The sequence below is a fragment of the Gossypium arboreum genome, chromosome 5, assembly GCF_025698485.1.
Source record: "Gossypium arboreum isolate Shixiya-1 chromosome 5, ASM2569848v2, whole genome shotgun sequence".
Lineage (NCBI taxonomy): Eukaryota > Viridiplantae > Streptophyta > Magnoliopsida > Malvales > Malvaceae > Gossypium > Gossypium arboreum.
In genome coordinates this window covers 5,703,961-5,731,191 of record NC_069074.1, presented here as the reverse complement: position 1 = coordinate 5,731,191, position 27,231 = coordinate 5,703,961, and the positions used below count along the sequence as shown (strand labels likewise).

General features: G+C 28.8%; 1 protein-coding gene across 2 annotated transcripts; it reads right to left on the bottom strand.

The window, feature by feature from the left end:
• Positions 1 to 6,674: 6,674 nt before the first annotated feature.
• Positions 6,675 to 12,363, bottom strand: LOC108453198 (transcription factor LHW). Of its 2 annotated transcripts, none has more exons than XM_017751163.2 (10): positions 11,603 to 12,363; positions 10,474 to 10,665; positions 10,287 to 10,368; positions 10,048 to 10,089; positions 9,913 to 9,972; positions 8,247 to 9,833; positions 8,043 to 8,144; positions 7,699 to 7,812; positions 7,480 to 7,605; positions 6,675 to 7,261 (listed from the first exon to the last, which is right to left on the bottom strand). In XM_017751163.2, the coding sequence occupies exons 1-10, from the start codon at positions 11,695 to 11,697 to the stop codon at positions 7,082 to 7,084; spliced, it is 2,580 nt and encodes an 859-aa protein (XP_017606652.1). In that variant the 5' UTR covers positions 11,698 to 12,363; the 3' UTR covers positions 6,675 to 7,081. The 2 variants fall into 2 exon arrangements, with proteins under 2 accessions (XP_017606652.1, XP_017606653.1); XM_017751164.2 differs by lacking the exon at positions 11,603 to 12,363 and adding an exon at positions 10,761 to 10,929.
• Between the last annotated feature and the right edge of the window lie 14,868 nt (positions 12,364 to 27,231).

Genomic DNA, 27,231 nt, shown 5'->3' with positions numbered 1-27,231 from the left:
CCTTTGAATTTAATAAACATTAAAGTGTTGTAATATACTTTACTTAAATAAAAATAAGATAAATTATACATATACCCATCCAATTATGATTTTTTTTAATTTTAGGCACTTTAAAATAAAATTACAATTTAAGTACTCACGTTAGAGGTGATCATGGGCCGGGCCAGGCCCAAACAAAATTTTAGGCCCATCTACTAAGACCGGGCCAGGCCAACCCGAAATAAAATTATTAAGCCCGAGCCGGCAGGCCCAGCCCATATTAAAATTTTTTCTTATTTCATTAAATAAAAATTTTAAAAATATAATAAATCAAATATATTTAAAAACATAAAAACAAATATTAAAACAAATAAAAATAATACTAAAATAATTTTAAAACAACACACAAATTAACAATATAATAAAAATAGTTATATTAAAATTTAAAATAATTAAAAAATTAAAAAATAAATTAATATATAATTTGGTAGGGCAGGCCAAATAGCCAAAAACTCTTACTCGAGGTCCGGCCGTTTCTAAGCAGGCCTCGTTTTTTTATCCAAGCCTATTTTTCGGGCCTATATTTTTACCCAAACCCTTCTATTTTTCGGGCGGGCTGCCCGACCATGATCAGCTCTAACTCACGTTACATAATTCAGTTATTTTGGTCATTTCATTAGAATCACAATCACCAAGTTGACATGACAGTTAAAAATTTGATATAATAACAATTTTAACCTCAATTTTTATATATTATACCAATTTAATCATAATTTTAAAAATCAATTCTCAAATTTTACAAATATTTTTAATTTGATCTTAATTTTTAAAATTCAAAAAATAAATAAATACATAATATTTTTAAAAATATAATAATATATTTAAATTTTATATTAATATTAATATTAAATAAAAATAAGTATATTAATATTTTAAAAAAACTCCCCAACCCCATCCCTCTTCCCCACCGGACCTCCCCCACCCCGGTCCCTCCACCCACAGCTATTGCTTTCTCAATACATTCATCAATCTTCGTAGCGAAAGGTCTTCACCCTCAAAGTCCTGTGCCGAGGAGTGGGGAAGAGTTTTTTTGTTTTATTTTATATTAATATTAATTTATTATTATATTTTTTAAAAAATATTTATGTAGTTTTATATATTTCTTTGAATTTTTTAGAAGTAGGATCAAATTAAGAATATTTATAAATTTTGAGAGTTAAATTTTTAAAATCATGACTAAATTAATATAATTTATAAAAGTTGAGGTCTAAAATATATCGATTTTTTTAATTGTCATGTCAACTTGTCGTTTGTGATTCTAATAGGAGTGACCAAAATGACCAAACTATGTAATGTAGATACATAAATTAAATTTTTTTTATTTTGTGTGTCTAAAAATAAAAAATTTTATAATTGAGTAATTATTTGTGCAATTTACCCATAGAATAACATTTTCTGTTTTGCTTATATATTATATTTATTTTATATTTTTAGTGGATTTTAATGTGAGGCGGGAGCAATTAATGTAGTTGGCATTGAAGGCCCACAACTGAAGTGCACTAAGTTTTTCGGCTTCTTCTTTTCTCCTTACAGACAATAATGAAAAAAAAACTGTTGGAATTTACAAGAATGAAAAAAAAACTGTTGGAATTTCTTAAAGCAAGAAAAATGACGTTTACGTTTTAAAATTATTTGTATTCAATTTCATTGTTTTTCTTTATGGATATATAATTTATATGGCTCATAAAATATAATAGTGAGAATTTTTAAAAATGTGAATAATTAAAATTAAAATGATTTTAATTATTTTATTAAAATAAATAGTTTAAAATAAACATTTAATACTTCAATTGATTAACCTTAATAATCCTAATATTTTACTTTTCACTCTATATTTTTTTAAATATAGAAGTAAAGATTATAAAAGAATTTATCTTAAGACTTGATTACATGGTAAAAAAGAAGAAGGAAAGATTGATTATTGCTGGTTTTATTTTAATACAGTATAAATATAAAATCTAAACTTTAAAACTATTTATTTTTATTTAATGATTAAAATTATTTTAATTTTCATTATTCTTATTTTAAAATTCTTACTATAATTATTATCCCATAATACCGTATTATCAAATTGATGATAAATAATACATGAACACCATAAATTTAATTAATAAAGTGTATCATATTACATTTATGTTTACACTATAAAAGTTATCCTCAACTCAAATAATTAATCTTAAAATAAATATAAAAATATAAAAATAATTTAATTAAAAAATAACAGCAAAAAGTTACACCATCCGAAATAGTTGAGAAATCCAAAGCAATGATTAGTGTATTATATAAGTTAGCAGGAGATAAGAGTGACTTGCAAAACCTTATTTTAAATAAATAGAATAATGGTAAGCTTTTAATGTTATATATCATTATGGAAAGATGGAGCGTTGTTTTGTTTGAGCAGGATGCAGCTTTTCCCCTCCCTATTTGTAAGAGTATTAACATGCACCGGTTCTTAGGAGAATAAATTTCCTTCCTTGAAATCAATGTTAAATAATACTGACATGGATGTCTTAGATGGCGCCTTTCCATTGGCCCAGTTTGTCTCCCACGCTCCGCTCCTGCCAGGTCTGGATTATTCCCCACCTTGCTCTTCGCTAACATGCGCACATGCTGCTACGGGAAATGACGCATACATCTTGGGTCGTGTCTTTCCCGTCTGACCCCACTACCTTTCTTTTCTTTTTGGCGACTGTCTGTGGACGATACATATGTTTTTTTTTTGAATTCTGATTTAATCTTATACTAATATTTAATTGAAAAAATCTAAAAAGTCATTTTAAAATTAATAAATATTGCTTGGAAAGTATTTATATATTTTAAAAATTATTATAACCTTCCTTTTAATTTTAAAAAACTCCCTCCAAAACACTACTTTAAAAAATATTTTTAAATATAATCTTTAATTTTAAAGATACATATGCTTTTTTATAAAAGAATTATTAATTATATTATAACAAAAAATAAATAGGGTCCCAAATGGTTTATTAAAAATTTTAAACTTTATTTTTATCTAAATATAAATAAGTAGAAATCAATTTGTTATAATTGTTTGTTAAAAGATCTTCTCATTGTATTTCCTATAAATATATATATGAATCAAGTAACATATTATTTCTGAATTATGTTACAAAATTACTATACGAATTGACTTTCATAAAAGGACTCCAATTATAGTGAACAAACTTTTGCTCCCTAATAAAGTGATTGTCTTTATTCTTGCTATCATCACATTTTATTATTAACTTAGCTATAAACAAAAGAGGAGCTAAGTACTATACTTTATTGCCAATAATGATTTGTAGACCAAAACTAATGAACGTATTTAGCTGTCTTTGTTCAGTTGATTTATTGATTTTTACTTCGCTAGTTGTCTTATTAAGTTAGCAACTAATTGCGATTTGCGAGCATTTAAATAAAATAAAAACAAATGATTAGGTCAAAATTAAATCTGATATTGTAAATATAAATTATTTTTGCTCATGAGAATAGAATTTATTTTATAATTACTTGTTTACTTTTTTGAAGAATGAAGAGAAGATTAGTCACGATTATACTTGTAGGTGTGGATACTTAATTATCGATAGTAAAGCCATGTTGAAGGTTGTAGAATCAATTAAACTACAAAATAGTACTTATATTTTTTTTAATTTTATTATATAATTGATATATTAATTCAAAAAAAATTGATCCCGTCAAATTTTTGAAATGAAATATTTTATATAAAATAAATGAATCTCTCCCAAGTCACTAATATTCAAAAACCTCCTCTTTTTTTCATTTTCTTCTAAAACTTGTCATCTTTTTGTCTAATTTTTTTTATTCTCTTACTCTTTAGAATTTTTACAAGATAAATATTTAATCGTTCAATATTTTCATGTTGGTCTCCCATTTTGGTAACAACTCTTTCTTTTCTTTTCATGCTTTATTGAAAATTAGGATTATGACTTCTTTTACGATAGATTAAGATTTTTATGCACGATTTTTTTATTGAATGATTTTTGGATTGTTGATTTTGTATTAAATTCTTAACATAGTGATTGGGTAACAATTTTAGAGGTTAATTAATACAAATCCTCCAATAAATTAGAATTGATTAATATAAACCCTTAAAGAAATTAGGATCGATAAAAATTTAATATTTTTATTTTGAAATTATTGTTACTAGTGTGCTTATTGTCTTGTGATTGAAATTTTGATATATTAGTGGTTTTTGTTGTTTAAAGAAAATTACTAGCTGTATGTTGGCTTTATGGAATATTTATATGTTTAAGGTTTAGATATATTAGTTTTAAATGTTTAACAAAAATGTAAAAATATTTTTTAAAAATCTACTAGCAAAGAACAAATATATATATATAAACATTTTAAATTTTAAAAAATTCATCCTACAATCTAAGTTTATTATAAACATGTGTTTTAACTATACAATGCAGTATTTATTATATTACTTTAATATGTTTATAAAATATGTTATATTGGTATCATATTATTTTTAAGAAGATAGGATATTGGATATTAATCTGAAAATTTCCAATTTACAAAATTTAACCATTGAAATGTCTTCTTGGAGTTGAGATTTATTAGAGGAACAAATTTAACTATGATTTCAAAATCCATATTTCTATTTGTTTCGTGTAGTGATGGTTATGAAAGTAATTGATTTTAAAGTGAAACTGTTGTTTGGCACTATTGGAGAGACAGGGAAGATTTTTTTATGAATTAAAGAGAGGGGAAAAATCTAAAAAAAGGTTAATACAATGCATAAGTTTCAGTTGAGGTCTAATCCTATTGTTAGTCCCACAGATCATATGAAATTGGGATATGTCACCACCAACATAATTAAATTTAAGAAATGGAATTATTGCTGGTAATAAAACAGTAGAAGTGAAAAAGGCAAAAAAGGAAAGGATCTAAGTGGGGAATTAATCCTCTTGGATACCATAACCACACCATTGCCACTGGGGGAAATAAAAGGCTTGCCTAAAAGCAAGGGAAAATACCCCCAAAAGAAGCCAATGGTTAATATAATATTTACTTCTCTTCAATGTACCAAAACTTACCCCTAAACAAATTATTGGTAGTAGGGTCGTCTCTTCAACAAACATCCCAACTATTAGAGTTTGAAGGTTTTCTACTATTTAAATTGCATTTTATTTTTCTATTAGAAAAATAGATAAATTATTTTTTATATACTAGATAAAAAAACAAAACAGTTTCTGTCAAAATTTTCATCAATTTCTATTATTAAAAATTAGTCTCTATACGTCAGTATTAGATATACGTGACATACCACATATCATTATCTGATTATTCTATTTACTAGACTAAATTTTAAAGGTACAAATGAATAAAATTTTTAATAAACAATACCAATTTACTTTGATTTTTATATTAACAGGCATGTAATCTGTTAGTAGTTTTAGTTGCAGTTGTCAATGGTAAACTCTAATAATAGTATAAATAAATAATAATGATAATAATAATAATAAAAAGATTTTGGTTTTTTGTTAGGAAGGATTTGGGGAGTAGAGGGCATTGACAGAGAAAGTGAGGACAGGCAGCATTAAAAGGCTAAAACCCAAAGGGCAGCATGTTACTGTTAAAGATTGTGTGCGATATTATAAACGTGGGTTGAGTGGTCCAATTTGCCAAAAAATAAAACTGTTTCGCTACTGGCTGGACTCACTTTCACATGCTATTCTTCAACAATTATAACTCCTTGAATTTATTAATCCTACTCTCTTTTTTAAAATGATTTTTCCTTTTAATTTTTTATTCTAAACTTAAAAAAAAAAAAAAAGAGACTAAATTATTGTGTTCCCTCAAGAATTACTTTAGAGTGAAACAAAAAACTCATTTGCAAAAGAGAACCATTTATTTTACTAAAATAATAATACACTACTATTCAAAAGAAAACAGAGAAAAAAGAGAGCAGGGTTCATTCAAACAACTGGAATTAAATCATTGGTTGAGAAGACAACAGATTAAAATAAAAGAAAACAGATAATAAAAAGAGTTGGGTTTTAGTTGGATCTAACATCAAGAATCGATTCAATTCATGTGCTTCACTATTACTCTAAAACTAGACCTTAAGCCTTAATTAAAATTGTTGAAAACCTCACATTTAATTTTGTTATAAGAATAAATGTTTTGATGACTTGCTGCTATGAATATATATAATGTCAATCAATCATTGTCATATCATTATTATTATTTTTTTTTTAAATGTAGAACCCATTCAAAGTTACCCCAAATTCATTATGAGTTTCTTCTTTCTTTTAATCCTTGGATTGAAAAATATTGAAACTCGGTTGAGATATTTCCTAAATTTAAAAGAGTCCTTTCTGGAGAATTCCCCATGATAAAAAAAAAATTAAAGATTTTTTGTATTATGTTTCAATATTTTTAAGTGATGTTTTATGTCATATTTTGATTCATTTAATATTTTATATAATTTATTACAATAAGCCCTAAGTAAGTTTCAATGTTTATGTTTATTTGTTTTTAAATAATTTAATTAAAATTAAATTGAATAAGAGATGTTATTTTATAGGGTTGAGTGTATAATAATAAAAAGTTTATGACATGATTTTACTTTCTTGGTGTCTTATAAAAATAGATCAAAGGCGCTTGAATTTGTTGGCAAAGTCAAAATGCGTGGGTCATAATTTACAGTTGATACTAGAAGAGCCGATATATTCATATCAAATTCACACTGAAGGTCAGGGACCAGCATACAATGCCATTCAACAGCAAGGATAATGCAGCAAATTACAGCAAATTGGCTCAGTACTGTCGCTAGTTATAAAACATTTAAAGAAAACCCTCCATGTTCAAAAAGAGTGTCATATGAAAGTTGTTTTAAGAAAATTTTCACTCCATGAATGAATCGCCCCCCAAGTGGTCCGTCAAGCCGGAGATGAAACATTAAAAGGGTCAGATTGGAACCACCGAAATCCACAAACTGTATGTTAGTCATGGCGAGCAAAGCTAGGGCTCGCTCTCAACATATCTAAGGGCGAAAACCAGCCAATAAGCTGGTTCACTGTAAGCTACTGGCTGTTCCAGTTGCAGGTATAGAGGCAGCTTGGGGAAACGATTGCTGAACCATCATATTGTTGCTATCCAAACCATTGGCCAATGATGTACAGCCCTTTACCGTTTGCTCCAAAAGGCGAACAAGCGACATAAATATCTCCACCCTCGTAACATCCCTGTTTGCCTGCACACCAAACTATCTATTTTAAAGAAATATCTTACTGCAAGGTGGAAACAAATCATTATGAAGAAAATAAACATCAAAATTCTTCATTATTGGTGTCCGTACAGACTAAACTCTAAATGCATTGTTTTCTTTCCTGATCAACGGCATATGCATGAACTTAAAACTATAGAATAAGATTTTCAACTAATGCCTAAAATTCAGTAGCTTTTGGATACCTCCACTGCAAAACGCGCCCATATCTTGTCATTCCTAGTTTCCATAACTCCCTTCAAGATGGTCAATCCCATTCCCCGGATTAAGTCCGCTATTTCCAGAAAGAAACCCTGTTCCTCACAAAGCATCTGTCACAGGACATAAATGCAGTCACGCGGATGGAGCAAGAAAAGGCACAACATGTGTAAGTCAACTTCAGATACAAGTATAAGACTTGCTACCTCCACAAGCATTTGACGAGGTGGATTCAGATCCTCAACTATAATAGGGCAGATCATTGATCGAGACCCGACTTCAAATGCCCATGTGGTTCCTCCCTTGAAGTTCTCCTTAATCTGCAAACTCAAACAAGAGTAACATCTTAGCATTAAACCGATTATAGTCAAACATTTATGCAAAATGTCACTGTGATATCTATTCTACTCAACACTTGCTTTGGAGAAATGGTCGAACAAGTTTTGCTAATATTTGGACTTTTGCCATAAGCAATCGAACTTGGTCTGTTGACTACTTAAAGGCTTGGATAATAGAGAAACTAGGCTACAAGCAAAGATAAAATCCATACCTTAGACTCGCCCATGTGTTTTATCTTGTCTGCATGCTTTGTTACACTTTGCATGAAAAGCATGTGCTTGATTGTCTTTTCTAGCAAAGCATCTATGCTACACTGTTAAATCACATTAAAGGGAGGTCATTAACAAAATTATTTATTACACTAAAGCATATTAAAGAAGGATGCAGGTATGTCAATAGTTTAAAGATGCACTACTTTGGCTCCATTTGGCACAATTTCTCTCAACTCTTTCACTCGATCTTGTATCATCTGCCGATCTTTGGGCCTCGGTCTAGGGTTTTCTCCAGGTTTTAGCCTTTTGCGATTCGGTTTGCTTGTTTCATCATTCCTCTTTGAATATGCAGTCGAGAGACTGCTATTGTGCCTTGTAGTATGACCCAGCTCAACCAATGAACTGATTTGAGACCCATAAAGAGAAGTAGTTTGAGAACAAGTCCCAGCATCATCCTTGCTACAGCCAGATCGAAAAGAACAGGATGTAGGAGTTCCCCCTTTTAACGACGACTTAGGAAGGCCGCCATGTAACTCCCTTTCCACTTGATTGAAAATATTAACCCGGCCAAAGGTTGGAGAACTGAATTGAACCGAGGAGTTACTGAAATTAGTCAATGTTGTCCTGCACGACTCATCATCATCTAATATCTGCTTTGCAGTGGATTGTGCACTAGAAACCACAGCATCCAAAAGATGATCTGTAACCACCGAAGAATGAGTGCCCTGGTCGGTTATCCCTTCGTTAGCTGTAAAAGTATCAGAATACACATTGTGCATATCCCTAAACACCCAAGTATCCTTTTCTATATTTTGCATCTTAGAATCTGGTCCCTGAGCAAGCGCATTATTCAATTTCCCATCGAGTAGTTTACTCTTTAAATCAGCCCCCAACACATCAAACAAGTCATCCCTTGATGGCGGCTTGATACAATCATCTTCGTACTTAGAATTCGGTGATCTTGTACTGAAACTTTTACTTGGGAGTTGCTTGCTAAAAGTTAAGCCATCATCAAAGGGAAGCAATGGAATATTAGGTGCTTGAAACAAACCATTATCCTTACTTTCTTTGTTCGAAACCACATCAGCTCGACTACGCTTAGAATCCTCAGAATCATGCCCCTGATTAGAAACTCCTGAAAATATGGCAATGCTAGATAATTGATTGGCCGGGATGGATAAAGTAACATCTTCTACTTTCTCCAAGCTTGGGACAATGTCTGGGATTGGTTTTGGTTTATTTTGACTATTTGATGTACTAGTGCTGTTGGTAATATGATTTTGCAGACCAGTATCCAACACAATCAGTTTCTCCATTGATTTTAAGTTGCTATGACTGGCAGCTGATTGACCAATTACAGGCTGACAATTGAACTCGGACTGCGAGTTGCAAAAAGAAACATGAGGGTTCAGCCACAAAGTCTGGTTTTCTTGAATCTGTTTTGTGGGAAAGGATGATTCACCAATAATCCCCGAAGCCTGAGATGACCAATAAATTCCAGCTGAATCCATTGAAACGGGCTTTTCCATAGAAATGGGGATCCCAATATTCTCAACACATTCACTTCTGCTTTGTTGGTTGCAGCCTTCAGTAACTAAAATCGAGGAATTCGTTGACCAATAAATTCCAGCTGAATCCATTGAAACGGGCTTTTCCATAGAAATGGGGATCCTAATATTCTCAACACATTCACTTGTTCCACAACTGTCAGAGAAAAGAGATCCAGGGATGCATCCCAAACACAAAATTAAGCTCTTTACATCGTTCACAAATCCCATATTCTCCATAATCTGGAAGGACAGGTAAAATTACTTAAAGGCGGCTAACATATTTTTGGCTTAATAAAATCAAACATAGATTAGTACTTACAGTTGTGGAAGACCCAAGCTGAAGAACACCATGAGGAAAAACAGGAATAACTGCAACGGTCTGCAATGGAAAAAAGTTCAATAATGAAGCAAGGAGATAATAAGCAAATAAGAAGCAAGAGCAGAAGCTATCAACCTGCATGCCGGCAGAAAACTGGAGATGCAACTCATTTAGAACCTAGAAGCATCCACAAAACTTTAAGTTATGCAAAGTTTGTCAGGTTTAATATTTGGTGCTTATGTTAACTAGGATGTTCATTAAACTAGTACATGCAGAATCATGCAGTCGTCACATAAGGCAACAATCCTCATTTCTTCTTAATCAAGATAGAACTCTCTGTTGTGGCCATTTTTCAGAGGCTAAATTTGTAGTACCTCTGGGGGTTCAGAATCTGTCATGTAACTGTTTGCAAGAATCCACTGATGATTCCCGGTAAATGCAGCTCGGCCGACTAACCTGAAAAACAACAGTAAAAAGTGCCTCGCGTAATTGCAAAAAACAAGGAAATTGACTTTAATATAATATATTAATCTGCAAATGGGAAAATGGAGAGAAGTGTACCCTTGGCCGACTATAACAATGCGATTATTCATCATTTTGCTAATCAGCAAACCAACTTTGTCCCATGGTTGGCAACCAAGCTGAGAGGAAGTGTCTGAACCACAGCATTCGCCCCACTCTTGAAACAGCAATTCAGGGTACCGAAGTCCTGGCAGTGTAGATTCATAGTAATATTCCTCCCAAATTAGTAACCTGCAAAAGTGTAAAATACACAATCATCATTAAACTCTTAATACAGACACTCCATTAGGCAAATAATGCCAAAACTTCAACCATAAACCCCACACCATGCTTTTGGTTGTTGATATTCAAAGGAGATGACAAAAGAAAATAAATGCTGATAGTTCATTAATTTCCGATAAATCTCGTCCTATTGGGGGCAATAAGTAAGTTTCTAGCATTGTTTTTTTCTCACTAAATTTTCTCCAGAAGCCAAACAGATCATGACAAAAAAAGCAACTAATGGATATTATAGTCAGGCACTATTAGAAATAGAAATTTTGCCATGTTTGAAACAGGTAAAAATATGGCCACAGAATCCAAACAAATGATAGCAAAATATTGAATCATTGGAATTTTCAGCAATAGACAGGTCCAATAAAAAAGGGTTTCTTGTGATCTTGTCAAACTTAATTACAAATCTACTTTTTCATTAAGATTCTTTACGACAAAACAGAAAAAACCAAAGCATGAAGTTCCAAAAACAAAAAAGCAGCTTCAGATTACGAATTAATATATATATTACAAGATGAGTGGAACCAATCAAACTTTAACATGTCTAAAAACAAGTTTGGCACCTCAAGACCAAAGGAAGTACTACCCCAAGATAAAGATTTTCATCTGTCTGGTTGCCAAGAAAATCGTTAAGAAAAAGCTCAGTTTTTTTTCACCCATCATGAGAAAAAAGAAAGTACTTTACAATTGGTTTAAAAAGCTCAGAATAAAGATACAGGCATGAGTCAGATTAAGTAAAACTTCACATAAGTAATAGAGTAATAGGCCAAAGCAAAAACATGCACAGCATTATAGAAAAATACCTACTTTCTCTTCTTTTTCCTTCATTTTTCTCCACAACCAAACAGACCCAAGAGGAAAAAAAAAAAAAAGACAAGAAAGAAGGAAAACTTACTTAGTATTCCGGCAGCCAATTTTCCAAAAGACAGCATAAGACCACTGAGTCACCCCACAGAGCGACTTCAAAGCTTCTTTCAACAAACCACTCATATTTTTTTTTCTTACTTCTCAAAATATACAGATATTTGCAGGCAATGCAACCAACAAAAAACGAGTGAAGATTCAATCTTTATAATATCTCACATTCATAAAAAAATAAAGAAAATAAAGCTAGCTTCCTCTGCAAGAGCCTCGCCCAGCTTGCTTGGCTCTCAACCCACCACTTCTTGCACTTTCTGGATCCAAATTCCCTGCTATCATCCTCCTGCAACCCCTCCCCATCAACCTTTTGTTTGTGTTTAAGAAAAACTAGAAAAGAACAAAGCAAAAAATGAGTAGAGCTTTTCTGTTGTTGGTGTTGTTGTGGTTCCTAGATGATTCCACAAGCTTCAAGCTTGAAGATAGCTAAAATTTGCTCCATTCTTTTACACTGCCAAAAGAAACAACAAAAGAATAGACAGAATCAAAGAAGTAGTTGAAAGAGAATTTGGGATTTCTTTCGTTGTTTTCTTCTTTAATGAAGTAATGTCGCTGTTTTGAGTTGAAACTTGGATGTGCTTTTGGTTTCCCAGTTTTGTGAGTGTTCACTTTCAGGTTTTATTTCCCTTCTCTCCTGAAAAAGTGCAGAAGGGGGGATGGTTTGTACAAATCGGCTGTGAGTTAGCTGAAATTACTGTACATACCCAAAAAGGGATAAGTTTTGATTACCTTAGTACTCTTATTTAAGAATTTAATTGATACGTTGTGAATTGTACTCTATTTGTCATAATATTTTGATGTTATTTTTTTATATTTTAATTTTTATATTTTTATATATTTGTGATAATATTTTTAATATAAATTTAAGATTTTTATAGGATAAGTTATTAAAATAGTCACTTTTATTTGCCTCATATTACATTTTAGTCACTTATATTATAATTTTGTTACGAAATAATTACTCTGCCGTTAAGATTTGTTACCTCCTAAATGATAATCCAAGGTGATAGTTAAAATAGGTTTTAAATGCTAACGTGGATGTACAGCTAATATGAGAAAAATTAATTTTTTTTATGAAAATAGAATATAAAATTTTGCCATAAAATTCAATTTTATTCGGTAAAAAAGAAGAAGCAAAAGTTGGATTTTATTCAAAAAAATTGTTACAATTTATGAAAATTGTGGTTGCCCACAATACACAAATGAACAAAGATAGAAGCATATATTTTTTGTCTATCACATATACATAAAAATATGAAAATACGGATCACATTTTTGCAAAAAAAAAAAATATCTAAACTCGAAACTCAAGTAAAGAACAAAAAATCTCATTACTTACTGTAATTCATGCTTTGAGCCTTTACTGAATCGATCATTTGTACATCCATTTTGAATGAAAAATTCAACCGATTGATGGAACACTCAATTTGATTTATACTGTTTCGATTCAACAAAGATGACTATGAAAATAAAAGATTTTTTCAATAAAAATAGAAATGAAAACTAAAAGAAAAAGGAGACAAATAGTTTTTTAAGGTCAATGATTAATATGATCCATAAGTTTTAATTATTTCAAGAAGCCAACTTAACTTTTTCTTTTAATCAATTTAGAAAATTCAATTAATTAATTTTATTTAATTAAAAATAAATTAATTTGCTTAGCTAGACATTTATATTGACATTTAAAATTCATTTTAATTAATACGTCGGACTATCATTTGAAAGGTAAATAATTATGCCGTAACAAAAGCGACAACATATATGTAACATTTGAAATATAAATAATTAAAATATAATTTGAAAAAATAAAAAATAACGGGAGATGGTGAGAAATTTGAGTAAAACTGAAAAGCAAATGTAATTAAGAAGGGTAAATAATGATGAGGAATAAGCCTAAAAGTTATAATTAAGGGTTGTGTTGAGCCCATAACCATTCACATTAACCTAAAAAATAAAAAAGAAAAAAGGAATAGCATAGGGAAACCAAAACCCTTGGCTCCGCTGGATTCAATGGCCTTCACATTCTCTTGAAAATATAACTTATGATTATTATTACCTTTCATCCTACACTAAACCCCTACCCTCTACTCTCCTTTTATAATATAATGTTTTCTAATCTATTTTTTCATCCACTTTTAAAAATATTAAACTTATGGTTGCTTTAACTGACCGGCATCAGTAATATTTTGAATATTGTTCCTCCATTACTTTATATTTCTTTTCCCTTTTTATCAAAATAATTCCTCTCTTGGTTCTTGTAGTCCTTTCCACAGTCTAATTATTTAATTAAATCCAATATCTTAGAAAATAATTTACAAAATTTCTTTCATAAGATAAGGTTTTATATTACTTTTTGTTGTTGTTTTCTGTTTTGTTCTACTTCTCTCTTTATAAAAGACCCTTTTTTTTTTTTTTTTTTTTTTATGTTTTGTTTGCCTGACTTGCCAGTTATTGTCTTAACTTTTCCTTTAAAAATTAAATTTATTTATTTTCAAAATTTACTCCTTGAGTTGTGTACTTTTAATGCTTCTATTCTATACTGTTGCTTTTTTAATTTATTATTAAATGTTTAATTAAAATATTAAGTACTACTACTTAATTAATAATCAGAACATTTGGTGGGTAGGTAGGTTTGATTGTTGGACCAGTTGGGAAGAAATGCTTGGCCGAACATGACTTCAATTTCCCCATATCGTGATGATTTCTCAACCCTTTGATTAACAACCCAATTTCCTGATCCTAAAGCATCAATGGCTGTGATTGATTATGTTGAAATGGGTGGGGATACCATAAAAATAAAACAAATTAAGCACTTAGTTGGAAACACGTGAGACTGCTTCTTTTTGTGCTTTCTTATTTTTCTTTCATAAATATTTTATTAAATAATAAAATAAATTATTACTGTAAGTAATTATTTTAGAGTTGTGTTGTTTTTTTAAATATTCGACACACACACACAGACACGAGATACAAATGATCAAAGTATATTTGTGGTTTGATTAATTAATTTCACCCAATCTGTCAGGGTTCTTTTTTTCTTTGCATAGGCTAGTAATTTATGTGGGGAAATGGGTTAAAGAGATTCCAATTCAGAAGGCATAATATTGTTCACCTTGGTGGCAGTAAAATATACATTTTTTATTTTTTTTTACTCACAGAACTCCTTTCTTTCTGCTTCTTTAAACCATTGGTTCATGTTTGTGCAGAGGGAAGAGTATGCTTTACTCAATCAAACATTAAAAATAAATCAAGAAAATTCACCCCTACAGTGTGATGACAGCAAGTTAATGGACTCAAATAAAATCAATGAAATGATAACTTTTAACTTACCATTCTGTAGGGGCCACTTGCACAATAAAGTTGGGCCTAAAGAAAAACTACGTGTCAAAAAGGAAATTCCCATCACAAGTCGACCAAATATGGGGCTCCAATGTTGCACAGAGTAAAGAGATTGAAGTCCAGGCCTTATATTATTGGGCTCTGTTTTGTTTATTGGATCTGGATAGGCAAGACCATATCTTAGATCTGACCAGCCGAATGAAATCAAACAAGCTTATATTATATATTACCTTAATTGGTAAGGTTGTTATTGCAATTACTAAAAAGATACAGATTCAAGTATGGTTAAGTATATATTATTCCTTCAATTTTGATTATACATATTATATACATAACACTTAATCACTCTTTAAAAAATTATTTTACTCTTTTAAATCTCATGTTAATGTCTATGTTAAAAGTACTTATAATTTGTACTACATCAATAAAAAAATTAAGATAAAAGCCTAAAATTCAAAATATTCTTACTTTAATATTAGAATCAAAGACTTGTATGAATAAAAATCGTAGGTTAAGGGCTTATTTAACTATAAAAATAGTTTAATGGCTTGTTTAAATAAAATGTAGTAGTTTAAGGTTTTTAGTATATTGTCCAAATTTATTTACACATAAAATATACTAAAAATTCTACCACGTGTGTATGCGTGTGAAAACCACATATCTAGAACATAAGTGAATGTTTAAAAATAACATATAAATTTGGTGAGAGATAACGTTTATGTTAAAAGTTAATATTTTTAAGTTGACTTAAGAATTATTATTGATGTAGTGGTAAAGAAATTGTTTATAAATTCATTAAACATGAATTCAATCTCTAGACATGTTAAATTTCATTATTTTATTTAAAAACTAAATAAAAGTATGAAAAGATAAAAATGTCATCAAAATAATAGTAGTAGTCATTTAATAAAATAACATATTAATCATTTTCTAACGAAATGAAACCAGTTAACCTATGGCACCTATTCAATCAAGGGTTTTATTAATAATATAGATACCTATTAAATTTTTTATAATACCAATTATTAAATTTTATATAAAAGAAAAACATTTACAAAGCATGAAGATATATGAACACGAGCACAATCCATGTAAAATTGGTAATGAAAAACATGACAACAATTTATAGCACTTAAAATTTACTTAAAACGGGTTTGGATGGTTAGTATAAAAATAGTGGTGGTGGTGAAATTATATATTGTAACGATATTATAATGAGAAATAAAAAATAAATTAAATGCATCGCATTGTATCTAATCGTCTATCTAAATTCACCCATAGCCATAGATAAGTATGATGTAGGTTAATAGTTTTAATTGAAAATTTAGTTAAATCCATAAAACATTGTATTTTAAAGGAAATTGTAGAAGAAAGTAGAGAATTCAATAATACAAATAAAAAGGAAATGAATAAAGAAGTCCTTGGAGTATAAGTGAAAATTTTGAGACAACCGATGACTTTGTGTCACTTTCATAAACTGGTCCTAGAGAATTTTATTATCTTGTGGAGCAGTTTTGAGAGCTCTGATCGTATGGAATTAATTAAGTAATGCAGGAGCGAAGAAGATCAAAAAATTTAGGAGAATAAATAATTATATGTTGTATCTAAAATTTTGTTTATACTTTGCGAAACATCAACAAGCCTCCTAAGCCAATGTAGAAAGTCCAAATGCAACAATCCCAATACTTATTTAATAATCAACTCTTTTTTTTATTCATCTTCATGATGAATGGTCATAAAATCTAAAAATAAGACAGGGAGCTTAAGATGTACGTTGGCCAAGTGGCCTTTAAAACTTGATTAGTTTATAGATGACATGACATAACTCTCATGCTATTGTCCAGGCCACATCCCTTTCACCCTTTTTGTATTTTTGGGGTCCAATCTCCCCTTTCTCTGTTTATGCACAGCCTGGTATCTATGGATGGATGGATGGATGGAAGGAAGGAATTTATAAAAATTTTAATTTTAAAATTTTATATGTTTATAAAATGAAAAAATTATTTACATGGGTGTAAAATATTTATATTGATATAAAACTTCACATCCCTTCTTAACTTTGTTTATGATTGGCATTTTAACAATTTAACTATTGAATTTTATGTTTCATTCATGTAAATTATGCATGTTAAGTTTAAAGTAAATAATTTTTATTTATTTGTTTTATGTAAAAAATTTAATCATCAAATATATATTAACATAGATAACATTTTAAATCTATTTGACAGAGATATTGGATTGATTTGAAATTTTACATGCATAACAAATATAACTATATTTATACATTCAACGGTTAAAACATTAAAATATCAATCGTAAAAAAAATTATAAAAATTATATTAGTTTTTCATAGGTGTAAGTGGTTGATAGATATATTGTTGTTATATTTAAAAAAAAAAGAAAGAAAAGAAAATATATTATTGGTGGTGTTACACATCAGTGACCACCAACCTATGTCTTAGATAGGATCCGGGTCGCCTACCCCTAATCCGGATAGATTCCACTAGATGATTGATTGAGAAGTAAATTGCGAGAGGACAATAAGAGGAGTTTATGGACTCAGCTCGCAAGGCAAGCTCGTGGATCTAGCTCGCGCGAACCAAAGAAAGGCCACGGTCTCAGTGCACATGCGTTCAATGAGCTCGCAAATGGGGGACCGCACGTTTCATAGGCAACCCAAAGTGAAACACATGTCCAACAGGCTTGAAGTCTGCATGGAATGTCAGTGCTAGGAAAAGAAAGGATTGCGTGCTCTGTAGGCGACTCAGAGTGAAACAAGGTGTCTAGTAGGCCTGTTACCTACACAGAATGTCAGTGCTAAAAATAGCAGAATCAGGACAAAAAAATGGGGTCGTATTGTGAATTGTAATAGCATGTATAAATATCCAAATACAAGACAAATTACTCAACATGCAGCAAAAATGGGTATAGATAATTTGAAAAAGTTGTTGGTACTTCCTTTTTCTCCCATATTAAATTTTCAAGTTCATGAACCTGTTTCTTGACTAAATCATTACTTGACTTTGTTTTGTCTTTAAAGAAAGTTAGAGAGTGCAAGTTGAATAAAGGGCAATGGAAAAGATGTAAAGTGTTCACTGTTCAGCATCTACTGTTGTCTTATCTAAATCAGAATCTGGGATTAATGTTATATTCTGAAGAACAATACTTTTATGCATGCATCCCAACTATTATGCTTCAATTCAAGGATTTAATTCATGTATACTGATTAAACCAATTAAAAAACGGGGATGCTTCAATCAAAGGATTTAATCATTTTAATCTTACTTAATATGAAGGAATTAATAAAAATGTAATTTTCACCATACAAACTATTTTTGAGAATAGAAATGATGAAAAAGCTTTGATTGAAGCTTTCATGTAAGTTTATTGATTTACCCATTTACCAATAATAACATAGAACATATGTCAGTCAAAAATAAATAAATAAATTTCTTCCCTTTCAATTTTTTTCACATACAAAATATAAAAGTTCAAAAGTACCAAGATAAGGGTTTTTATTATTATTATCATAATCATTTCTGATTAGCAGTACAAAGCAACATGGCTTGGGGAACCAGACATGTTCCATGATTTGAAATTCGCAAACAGGAAATACTTTCTATTATAGAAAACTATAGGAAATTGTCGGAAAAAAACATGCATAGATACATCGAGAAGGTCATCGTAATTACTATGTATATTATCGTATAAAGGGAGTTCAAATTAAGTTTAGCTATGATGTACCTTGGTTATTTCTTATTATAATCTCTGTATAGGTACTTTTTGACTCGTTTACCTCTTTGTTTCGGTTGAACCCTAATAGTAGTTGCAATTAAACAACATTTTTGTAGTTCATAAGTTATGTTTGTTGTTGAGTGTGATTGTGACAAATAAATTCCAAGTTTACCCCAAATAAATTCCGACAGTCCAGAAATATGTAAAGTAATATCAATTTCTACCCCAAAATATATATACTCATGATAACTAAATGAAAATTCTCCCCTCTAACTTTGAAATTTGAGCCTGATTGTCGCTTAATTAGTTGAAAAGCGACCAAAATATAATAAAAGTCTTCGCCTTTTTCAGGGGGCCATTTGAAAAGACTTTGGAACCACAGCAAACATGATTGGGTTTTCAATTTTAATTATTAAATTAAAATTAACCCACCTTTGCTAATTTAATCACCTACAATAATCTAATTGAGTTTGAATTCCTACCACTACAAACAATTTAAGAAGTTTGGTATTTATGAGTTTTAAAATTTTAAAATTTTTTAAATTTTATTGCAACCATTGCAAATTAGTATCTTCTTTATTTATTTATTGGTGCATAGAAATTAAATATTTTTTTTAAGCAGTTGTAAATACAAGTAAAATCACAATTACAAATTATTAATATACAATATCAACAGAGATAGGAGAGAAGAGAGGGTGGAATCGAAGAAACTGATTCACCTATTATAGGGTTGAAAATCGAAAAAAGTAGAGGGATTTAGACAGAGGTGGTAAAGGATTTAAAGTATTAGCGTTTTGAGAAATAAGTGGAATCCTCCTACTATGTTGATCATTGGGGTTGGAAATTTATAGGTAAGTGAGGTTTCTTATCCAATTATACCACTTATTGTGTCATGAATGATCCAATAGAGGATTCAATAAGATCTAATTTGAGGTAGGAATACAACACAAACAATACATAATTGAATAACTAAAATTGAAATAAACCATTATAAAATCATTATTGGATATTGGAATATATTTGGAGACAATCTATACATGATGTATATGAAAAGTGAATATATGAATTTAAGACCACAAAGCTTTACCAAATCTACCGAAATCTCATTGGATGAAATTAGTATGTTAAATGGTAGTATATTGACCGATTAATAAAGACAATAAAATACTATGAAAAAGAAGAAGATAAAATTGATACTAATATTAATTTTTTAGTAATGCGATTTTGTTTAGAAAATATCACATTGTTTTCTCTCTTTAAAATCGGATAAGATATAATTGGAATCGGCACTTAATTACCAGGCGCACGCAATTATCTTCCATTTTCTTTTTGATCTTTTAGATATGATTTGAGAATTGAGACAAGTGATTTTCAATCCAAGCCCATTTGATGAAGTGTGATTTACTATTTGAGTAATAAAATAACATTTTAATATTTAAATATCTATATAATAAATAATAAAAAATTCAAACAAATAAACCAGGCCAAATGTAACTATAAATAAGCTATCTTTTAGGATGAATTTGACGTACACCTTTTTTAATTACAATCACAATTAATTAGTTACATGAATAAATAAAATTATAATTACAATCGATTAGAAGTGTTTATGGATTAAGTTTAGGTTTATGCATGATATTAATACACTAAATATTTATCTAACCTCAGTCCGACCCGAAACATGGACATAAATTTTTGTCTGAACTCATCTATATTTGTAAATGGTTAACTCAATCGATTTTAGGCTCTCTCATATTTTTTAAAAATAAAATATACAATTTTAATTTAATATTTAATAATTTTATATATTTTTAATTTACTAAATTTTGTTATATAGTCACCTTAATTTTATATACTACTATAGATTTAATTTTATGTGTTATAAATTATATAATATATAAAAATAATATAACATAACATAAAACATTACTTATAACTTAAAAATAGGTTAATTTGGACTCGAGCCTTGAATGTTCAAACCCGAGCCTAGCCCATATTATAAACTAACCTAATTTCTTTTGCTAAACTCATTTTTAAGGTTGAATATTTTTGCCTAAATCCTTCCAAATTTCTAGTTGGCATTTAAGTTTAGACGGATAACCTAACCCATATACAGGTCTATAATTAATACATTCGTATGATTACAATCAAAACCAATCATTATAATACACAAATAAATGAATTCACAATTAAAATACATTTGTATTTAAACTAAATGTATATATATAAATAATAACTGTATAAACCATATTTAAACGTGTAGAGATTCAAACCTAAAATTGAAATCTTCAAAATCTCAAACTTTACTATTAAATCAGTACCTTAATTACGAATCTAACATACGCGTTTGCTTCCCATCCCTTGGTACACTTCCACAGATAGGGGGTACATAGTTCCAAAGAAATTTAAATCAATGGACTAAACTATCATTTTCTGAAAGTGATGGACTTTTACAAGGTGTCACCATAAAATAAATAAGATTATACCTCCATCATGAAACACTCATAGGTTGCCACGTGTCCGAATAGCGCAGCCGACACGGTTCCCTCAAGAATATTATTATTTTATTATAAATCCTTCCTTCTATCTATCGACAATAGAAAAAACTGTTGTACTGGGAAGGCCCACAAATTCCCAATTGGGTAATCCATTAAATTTTTTGGACACGTGGGGTCCTCTAATTGATGGTGCTTTGGACCCCTCACATTGGGAGAATACCAGAATCTTTAGCGTGGGTCCGCACTTACGCGAGCGTGCTCTCGATTAGACGCGTGTAGATGACGCTGTTTTTTAAGCATTTATCAAAAAGATTGTGGGCTCCATATGTGGAGAAAATGTGATCAGATGCCGACGCCTGTGCAAGATGGTTATCGTACGGTGACTGGACCCGCATTTTTTGGCCTTTCTTTAGCTTTCGTGTGGAGGCCTGGAGGAGACTGCCACGTGGGTCCCAGTGCTTAGTTTAGATTATTATTATTATTTGCTATATAAATAATCAGTTCGTTTGTATTACGTGGGTGTTTATAGATCATATATCCGTCTATTAACTCTAATCATTCAGGAAAGAAATCAAATTAATGTTGATAAATGAGCAAAAAAGTTTTTTTCTTTTACCGACAGAAAAATAAACAAAGCCAACAATTTTTTTTTCTCACACTGCCAAAATTTTATTTATATGTTTTTCTCAAAGTCTTAAAATAAAAGATAAATAAATTTTAACATGCTCAAATTTATACTTTTTAAATTAAAATAAGATTTAGTCAGTTAAAAACAAAATATTTCTTATAACACTCGACAAATTATTTATTTTATAGTAAATTTAATTAAATATTATTTCATTAATTTAAAATATCGTATAGTTTTATTTCACATGATATGTTTAACTAATTTGTTATAATCCATGAAAAAGAAAAATGGAATGAGATGCTGCATAATGAGGAGTGGAAGGGAAGTGCAAAATCAGGGGATTGGGTTGATGACTTTGAATATATATATATATACATATGTGTGTGTAAGGGAGGGGTTTAGGTTTATGGTTTGGCATGGCAACAGATGAATCAAAACCAGAACCTCAGTGGAGAAATTAAAGAATGTATGATGCAAATGCAAATGCAAATGCAAAAGCAAAAGCAAAAGCATTTCACTACATTGGATGGATATCTCTACTTCTCTAATCTTCCCTTCACATCCATTTTTTACATTATTATTATTACGCTATGTACTGCGAGATTGACATCACTCTTAAATTATAATTTTCCAAAATATAATATCTATTAAATTACTTTTCCTTTAAGTAATAAATTAAAGTGGGAAGGTTCTTTATATATATATGGAAACTGATTAAAATTTTGATGTATAAAATAAGATTTTATAATAATGTATTTAAAGGAGGTAGGGCATAATGTCAAAAGAAAATGTGTGCCATCATAATTGACAGTCCCATAATTTAATTGCACACCATACTGACTTACTTTAGTTATCTCTCTCTTTTGCGATAAAACAATAATATTTGAATAACTGAAGATAAAAATTTAAAAGAATTTTAGTTGATAAAATTAATGAAAACCAAATGATAAAAAGCCCCATCACTATCGCTATTCAATCGAAATGAAAAATCATTTGTAACCTTGCTCTTCAATCAATTTTAATCTCTTTTCATTAGTCTTTTGATAAGATATGATTGTTAACTAATGATGGTATTAATGATGATTATTTAAAGTGAAAGCCCACTTGTCGTCCCCGTTTCAATATCAACCCCACTGCCTCTTTATCTTCCTCATATCTTCATTCAGAATATTTCTAATAGGTCCTTCATTTTATCTATTGCTCCTCCTATTACCTTAAATCTTTTATTTCTATCCCTCGCATTCTTTTTTTTTTCAAGAACAAATGGATTTGAAATTAAGCTTCATCTCTCTCTTTCTTGAGTTTTATTAAATTCTTTTGAACTCCGCAAATCCTTCAATTATATTTTGAAAATTAAAAAAAGAAAAGAATGAATAAGACACATGGAAAAACTCAAACTTGCTTGTAAAATTAAAAATTTTCATCACTTGTGTATCAAGTAATTACCTTTAAGCGCTGATTGAGTCTTAACTCAATTGGCATAAAAATTGTTACCAATACAAGAAGACGTTGATTCGAGTACGTTGAAATGCATTACCATTTATTCTAACTTGATTTTCTTTTTGTTAATCAAAAAAATAAAAATAAAAACTATAATAATATTTAAACCCTAATTCTAAACGACCATGATAAAGACAATATGGAGTGAATTTAATTATTTTATTGGAAAATTTAATGCCTAGTTTAGTTATTTAATATGTAACACAAAAATATACATTACATGATGAGTATTAAAAAAGTAGTCATAATATGCATTTAGTATAAATCACATAAGTATTAAATTAAGATATTTTCTAAAAAGTTAAAAAAAAAAACCTTCAATCTGCTCAAAACAAATAATATGTGGCTAAAATTTATCAAAAGACTTTAGTTTGTAAAGATCAACTTCGGCTTGCTTGCTTAACTAATCTTATAGTCCATATATTTAAATCATAGTTGTATATTTTAGATATTAATAACGTATTTAAAATAAGTAAAATTCTGTTGATTAAAAAACCCTAAAATTACATCCTTAAATAAATTCCAGATTTAGTCCATTTAACTTAGTTTAGTCATATTAATCCGATATTTTTCAATCCTAATCAAGTTAAAATTTTAATCCTAATCAAATAACACAACTAACTTTGACAAGTTAAAATATTCTATTTTAAGAATCTTATATGAAAAACATATTATTATATATGTAATATTATGTTAGCATACTATTTTCACATAATGTTAAAAAATCTAGTTATTAATAATAAAATTTGAAATAATAGATTTAAATACTACCATTTAAATCAATATTAAAATTTAATATTCAAATACTATAAAAATTAAAATTACATATACTAAATCCAATAGCAATAATTCTCCTTTAAAATATTATTTTGTAAATCTATAAAAGTAATATTTTAAAACAAAAATTCATGTATTCTTATTATTTTTATATTAGCTTTTGTCGTATACTCGTGGATTCTTATCATGCAATTGATGAGTCAAGTGTGATGTGAAATATTGTTTTCATTTTAAGTTTATTTTCGTTTTCTTTACGTGCTGATTTTTGGTAGCAGTCTTTTCTTAGTGGAAAAAAAGGGCAGTGTAGCAGCTGACTTATGAAATATCTGCCTAAATTTGGCCTTCACATTAAAGCGTATCCATATTATTACTAAATTTTTTAATTGAGTTTGTACTACTGGTTATTTGGACAATAACTTAATTAAAAAAAGTACGAAAATATATTTATAATTAAAATAATAATATTATTCAAAAATATTTTAATTTAATCATTTTAAAAATATTAATTAAAATACATATACGATGGGATTTAAATTTATACCAATTACATTAATAAAATATTTAATTTATCATTCAATTAAAATTTTATTTTAGTATTTTATACATTTTAATATATTATGTACACTTTATCACCCCTTAGCTGTATATATTAATAAATTATATTAGTAACATATTTGATTGAGTTTGGTGTCATAAGTTAATTTAATCTTGATTTAAAATTGATGATAACACCATAATAAATAAATTAATATTTTTTATTTTAATAACGTATATATTTCACGTGTTATTATTAATTATTTTCAAACCATAAGTTTTATTATTTATTTTATGTTATTTTAAAAAAATATTTATATTCTAAATTTGTGGTTTCACGCATACACATATACTGTGATAAAATTTCTAGTATGTTTAGTTTACATGTTTCTTAAATGTGTTTAAAATAAAAATTGTGTTAAAAATATTATGTATTTATATATATTTAATATATAAGTTTTTATATATAAATTCACTAGACAAATTTTTATGCCATCTCGTAATTTTTAACAGTAATTTTGTTTAAAATATTATTAAAGGCTATCATTAGGTAGTTTACAGTAAGAAAAAAAAAGATTTTCTTCCTAAGAACTAACTGCTTCGGCAGTTTCTTCATTTTAAGAAAGAATAGAAAATAAATAACTAGTTTTGAAGTTTAAAAAGGGTAAAGGGCATCTTATTTAATAGAGAAAAAATGGCAGTAGCATTTTTTACGTGATAGAAATGGTGTTGTAGCCATTATAATGGAAGTTGCCATTTTGTCCAGTAACGGCATAAGGCCATTAAAGAAAAAGAAAATAATGGCATTTGATGATTTGAATAAAAATGGTTTTCTGTCATTGCTATTTATTTTTTAAAAGGTTTTTAAATTTGATGATTAATACATTAACATATAAAATAAATAATTTTTTCTTATATGATGCAATATTCAAATGTTTCTATATTTTGAAGAAATTAAATTACGAAATTATAGATAATGTCCATCACGTGATTTTGTCTCTGATCAATAAATTAAAATCGGTGTCATATCAAATGATTTTGTAAGTTGGTCACGTTTTTATTTCACATTTATTTTTGTTTAATAAATATTAAACCTGATAACCTTCAATAATTTGTTTTTGTCAAATTAATATATTTAACATAAATAAAAAAAAGTTGTATTTACTTTATGATCCTTAGTTTCAGTATATAAATCAAAATATACTAATTAATTAATACTTTCTAGTGTTACCAAAAATATAAAATACAGAGGTAAGGCTGGGGCAGTAGACAGAACTTAGGAACATCGAAGAGCAACTTGGTCAGCGGACCCATTGACAGAATCGAATGAAAACTAAGTCAAAACCTTGACTACCTTGTTCTTAACTATATCTGTCCCAAGGGCTGCTGCCTCTTTCAACCCAAAACCCACATCATTATATCCTTCTTTCACCCACGAAATTAAATTTACAAAGCACTACAATATTTCATCTGTTTTCTCTTTTCGGAAGAAAAGACAATATTTCATCATTAAATTCATCTATTTAATATGAATTATTAGCATAATATTCACGTGGTAATAATGTGTGGGCTCAAGTTTTGGTCATATAGATTTAAGATTTAAGTGTGGTAAATTAACAACTGAATTTAATTTATAAAATTATTGGGTATATTTCTTAAAATGAAATGATTACATTACTTAATATTTTTATAATTTCCTTTTATTTTGAATTACCTAATATACTTAAAAATTAAATCAATTATAATTATCAAACAAATCCTTCCGTGCTATGTGTAATTCCTTTCTCCTACAATTTGATGGTAATATGCCTTGGACTGTACTAGTAAAGAAATTAATTTATCAAAATTTATATAAAATATAAAAGACTTTAAATACAATTATGATGCATTGAAAAATGCAAAAACAAAACATAGATACTGAATTATCAATAAATTAAACATGGTTACATTTAAGATTACGACATTAAACAATAAATTAAAATTTATTACATTGATAATTATCAATTAATTGTTAACTAGTGTATTCAATATATACTTTTTGATGTTAACTAATTTGTATTAGATGGGGAATATTATATGTACTCAATATTTTCTTATTGGTGGGTGTTTTGGAGAGTGGATATCATTGTGTGTTTCTCAAGTGCTTTATCTTCTACCTCTTTGCATCCCATTGCTACCACACAATATATATATATATATATATCATAAAGGAAAGAAGAAATAAAAAGCAAATGCAAGACAACAAGATATTTGGAAAAAAACTTTTTTTAAAGAAAAAGCACCAAAGGTGTTGGTCACTATTATTAGGGGGGGGGGAATTCCATCGCAGTTTATGTAATTCGTAAAAGAAAAAACTTGCACGTGATTTTTCAATTATTTTTCTAGTTAAATAAATAAAAATATTTGAGCATAATGATATGTATAATTAAAAAAATAACATAATATAATCTAAATAAATTGCCCCCACTTTAATTTTTTATTCACCCTCAGTTGAATTTGTTTCTGACCCTTCGTATTTTATAAACTTATTATTATATATTTGAATATTTTAAAATTACATATAGTTCATCTTTTGTCCTATCAATCGGACATCAA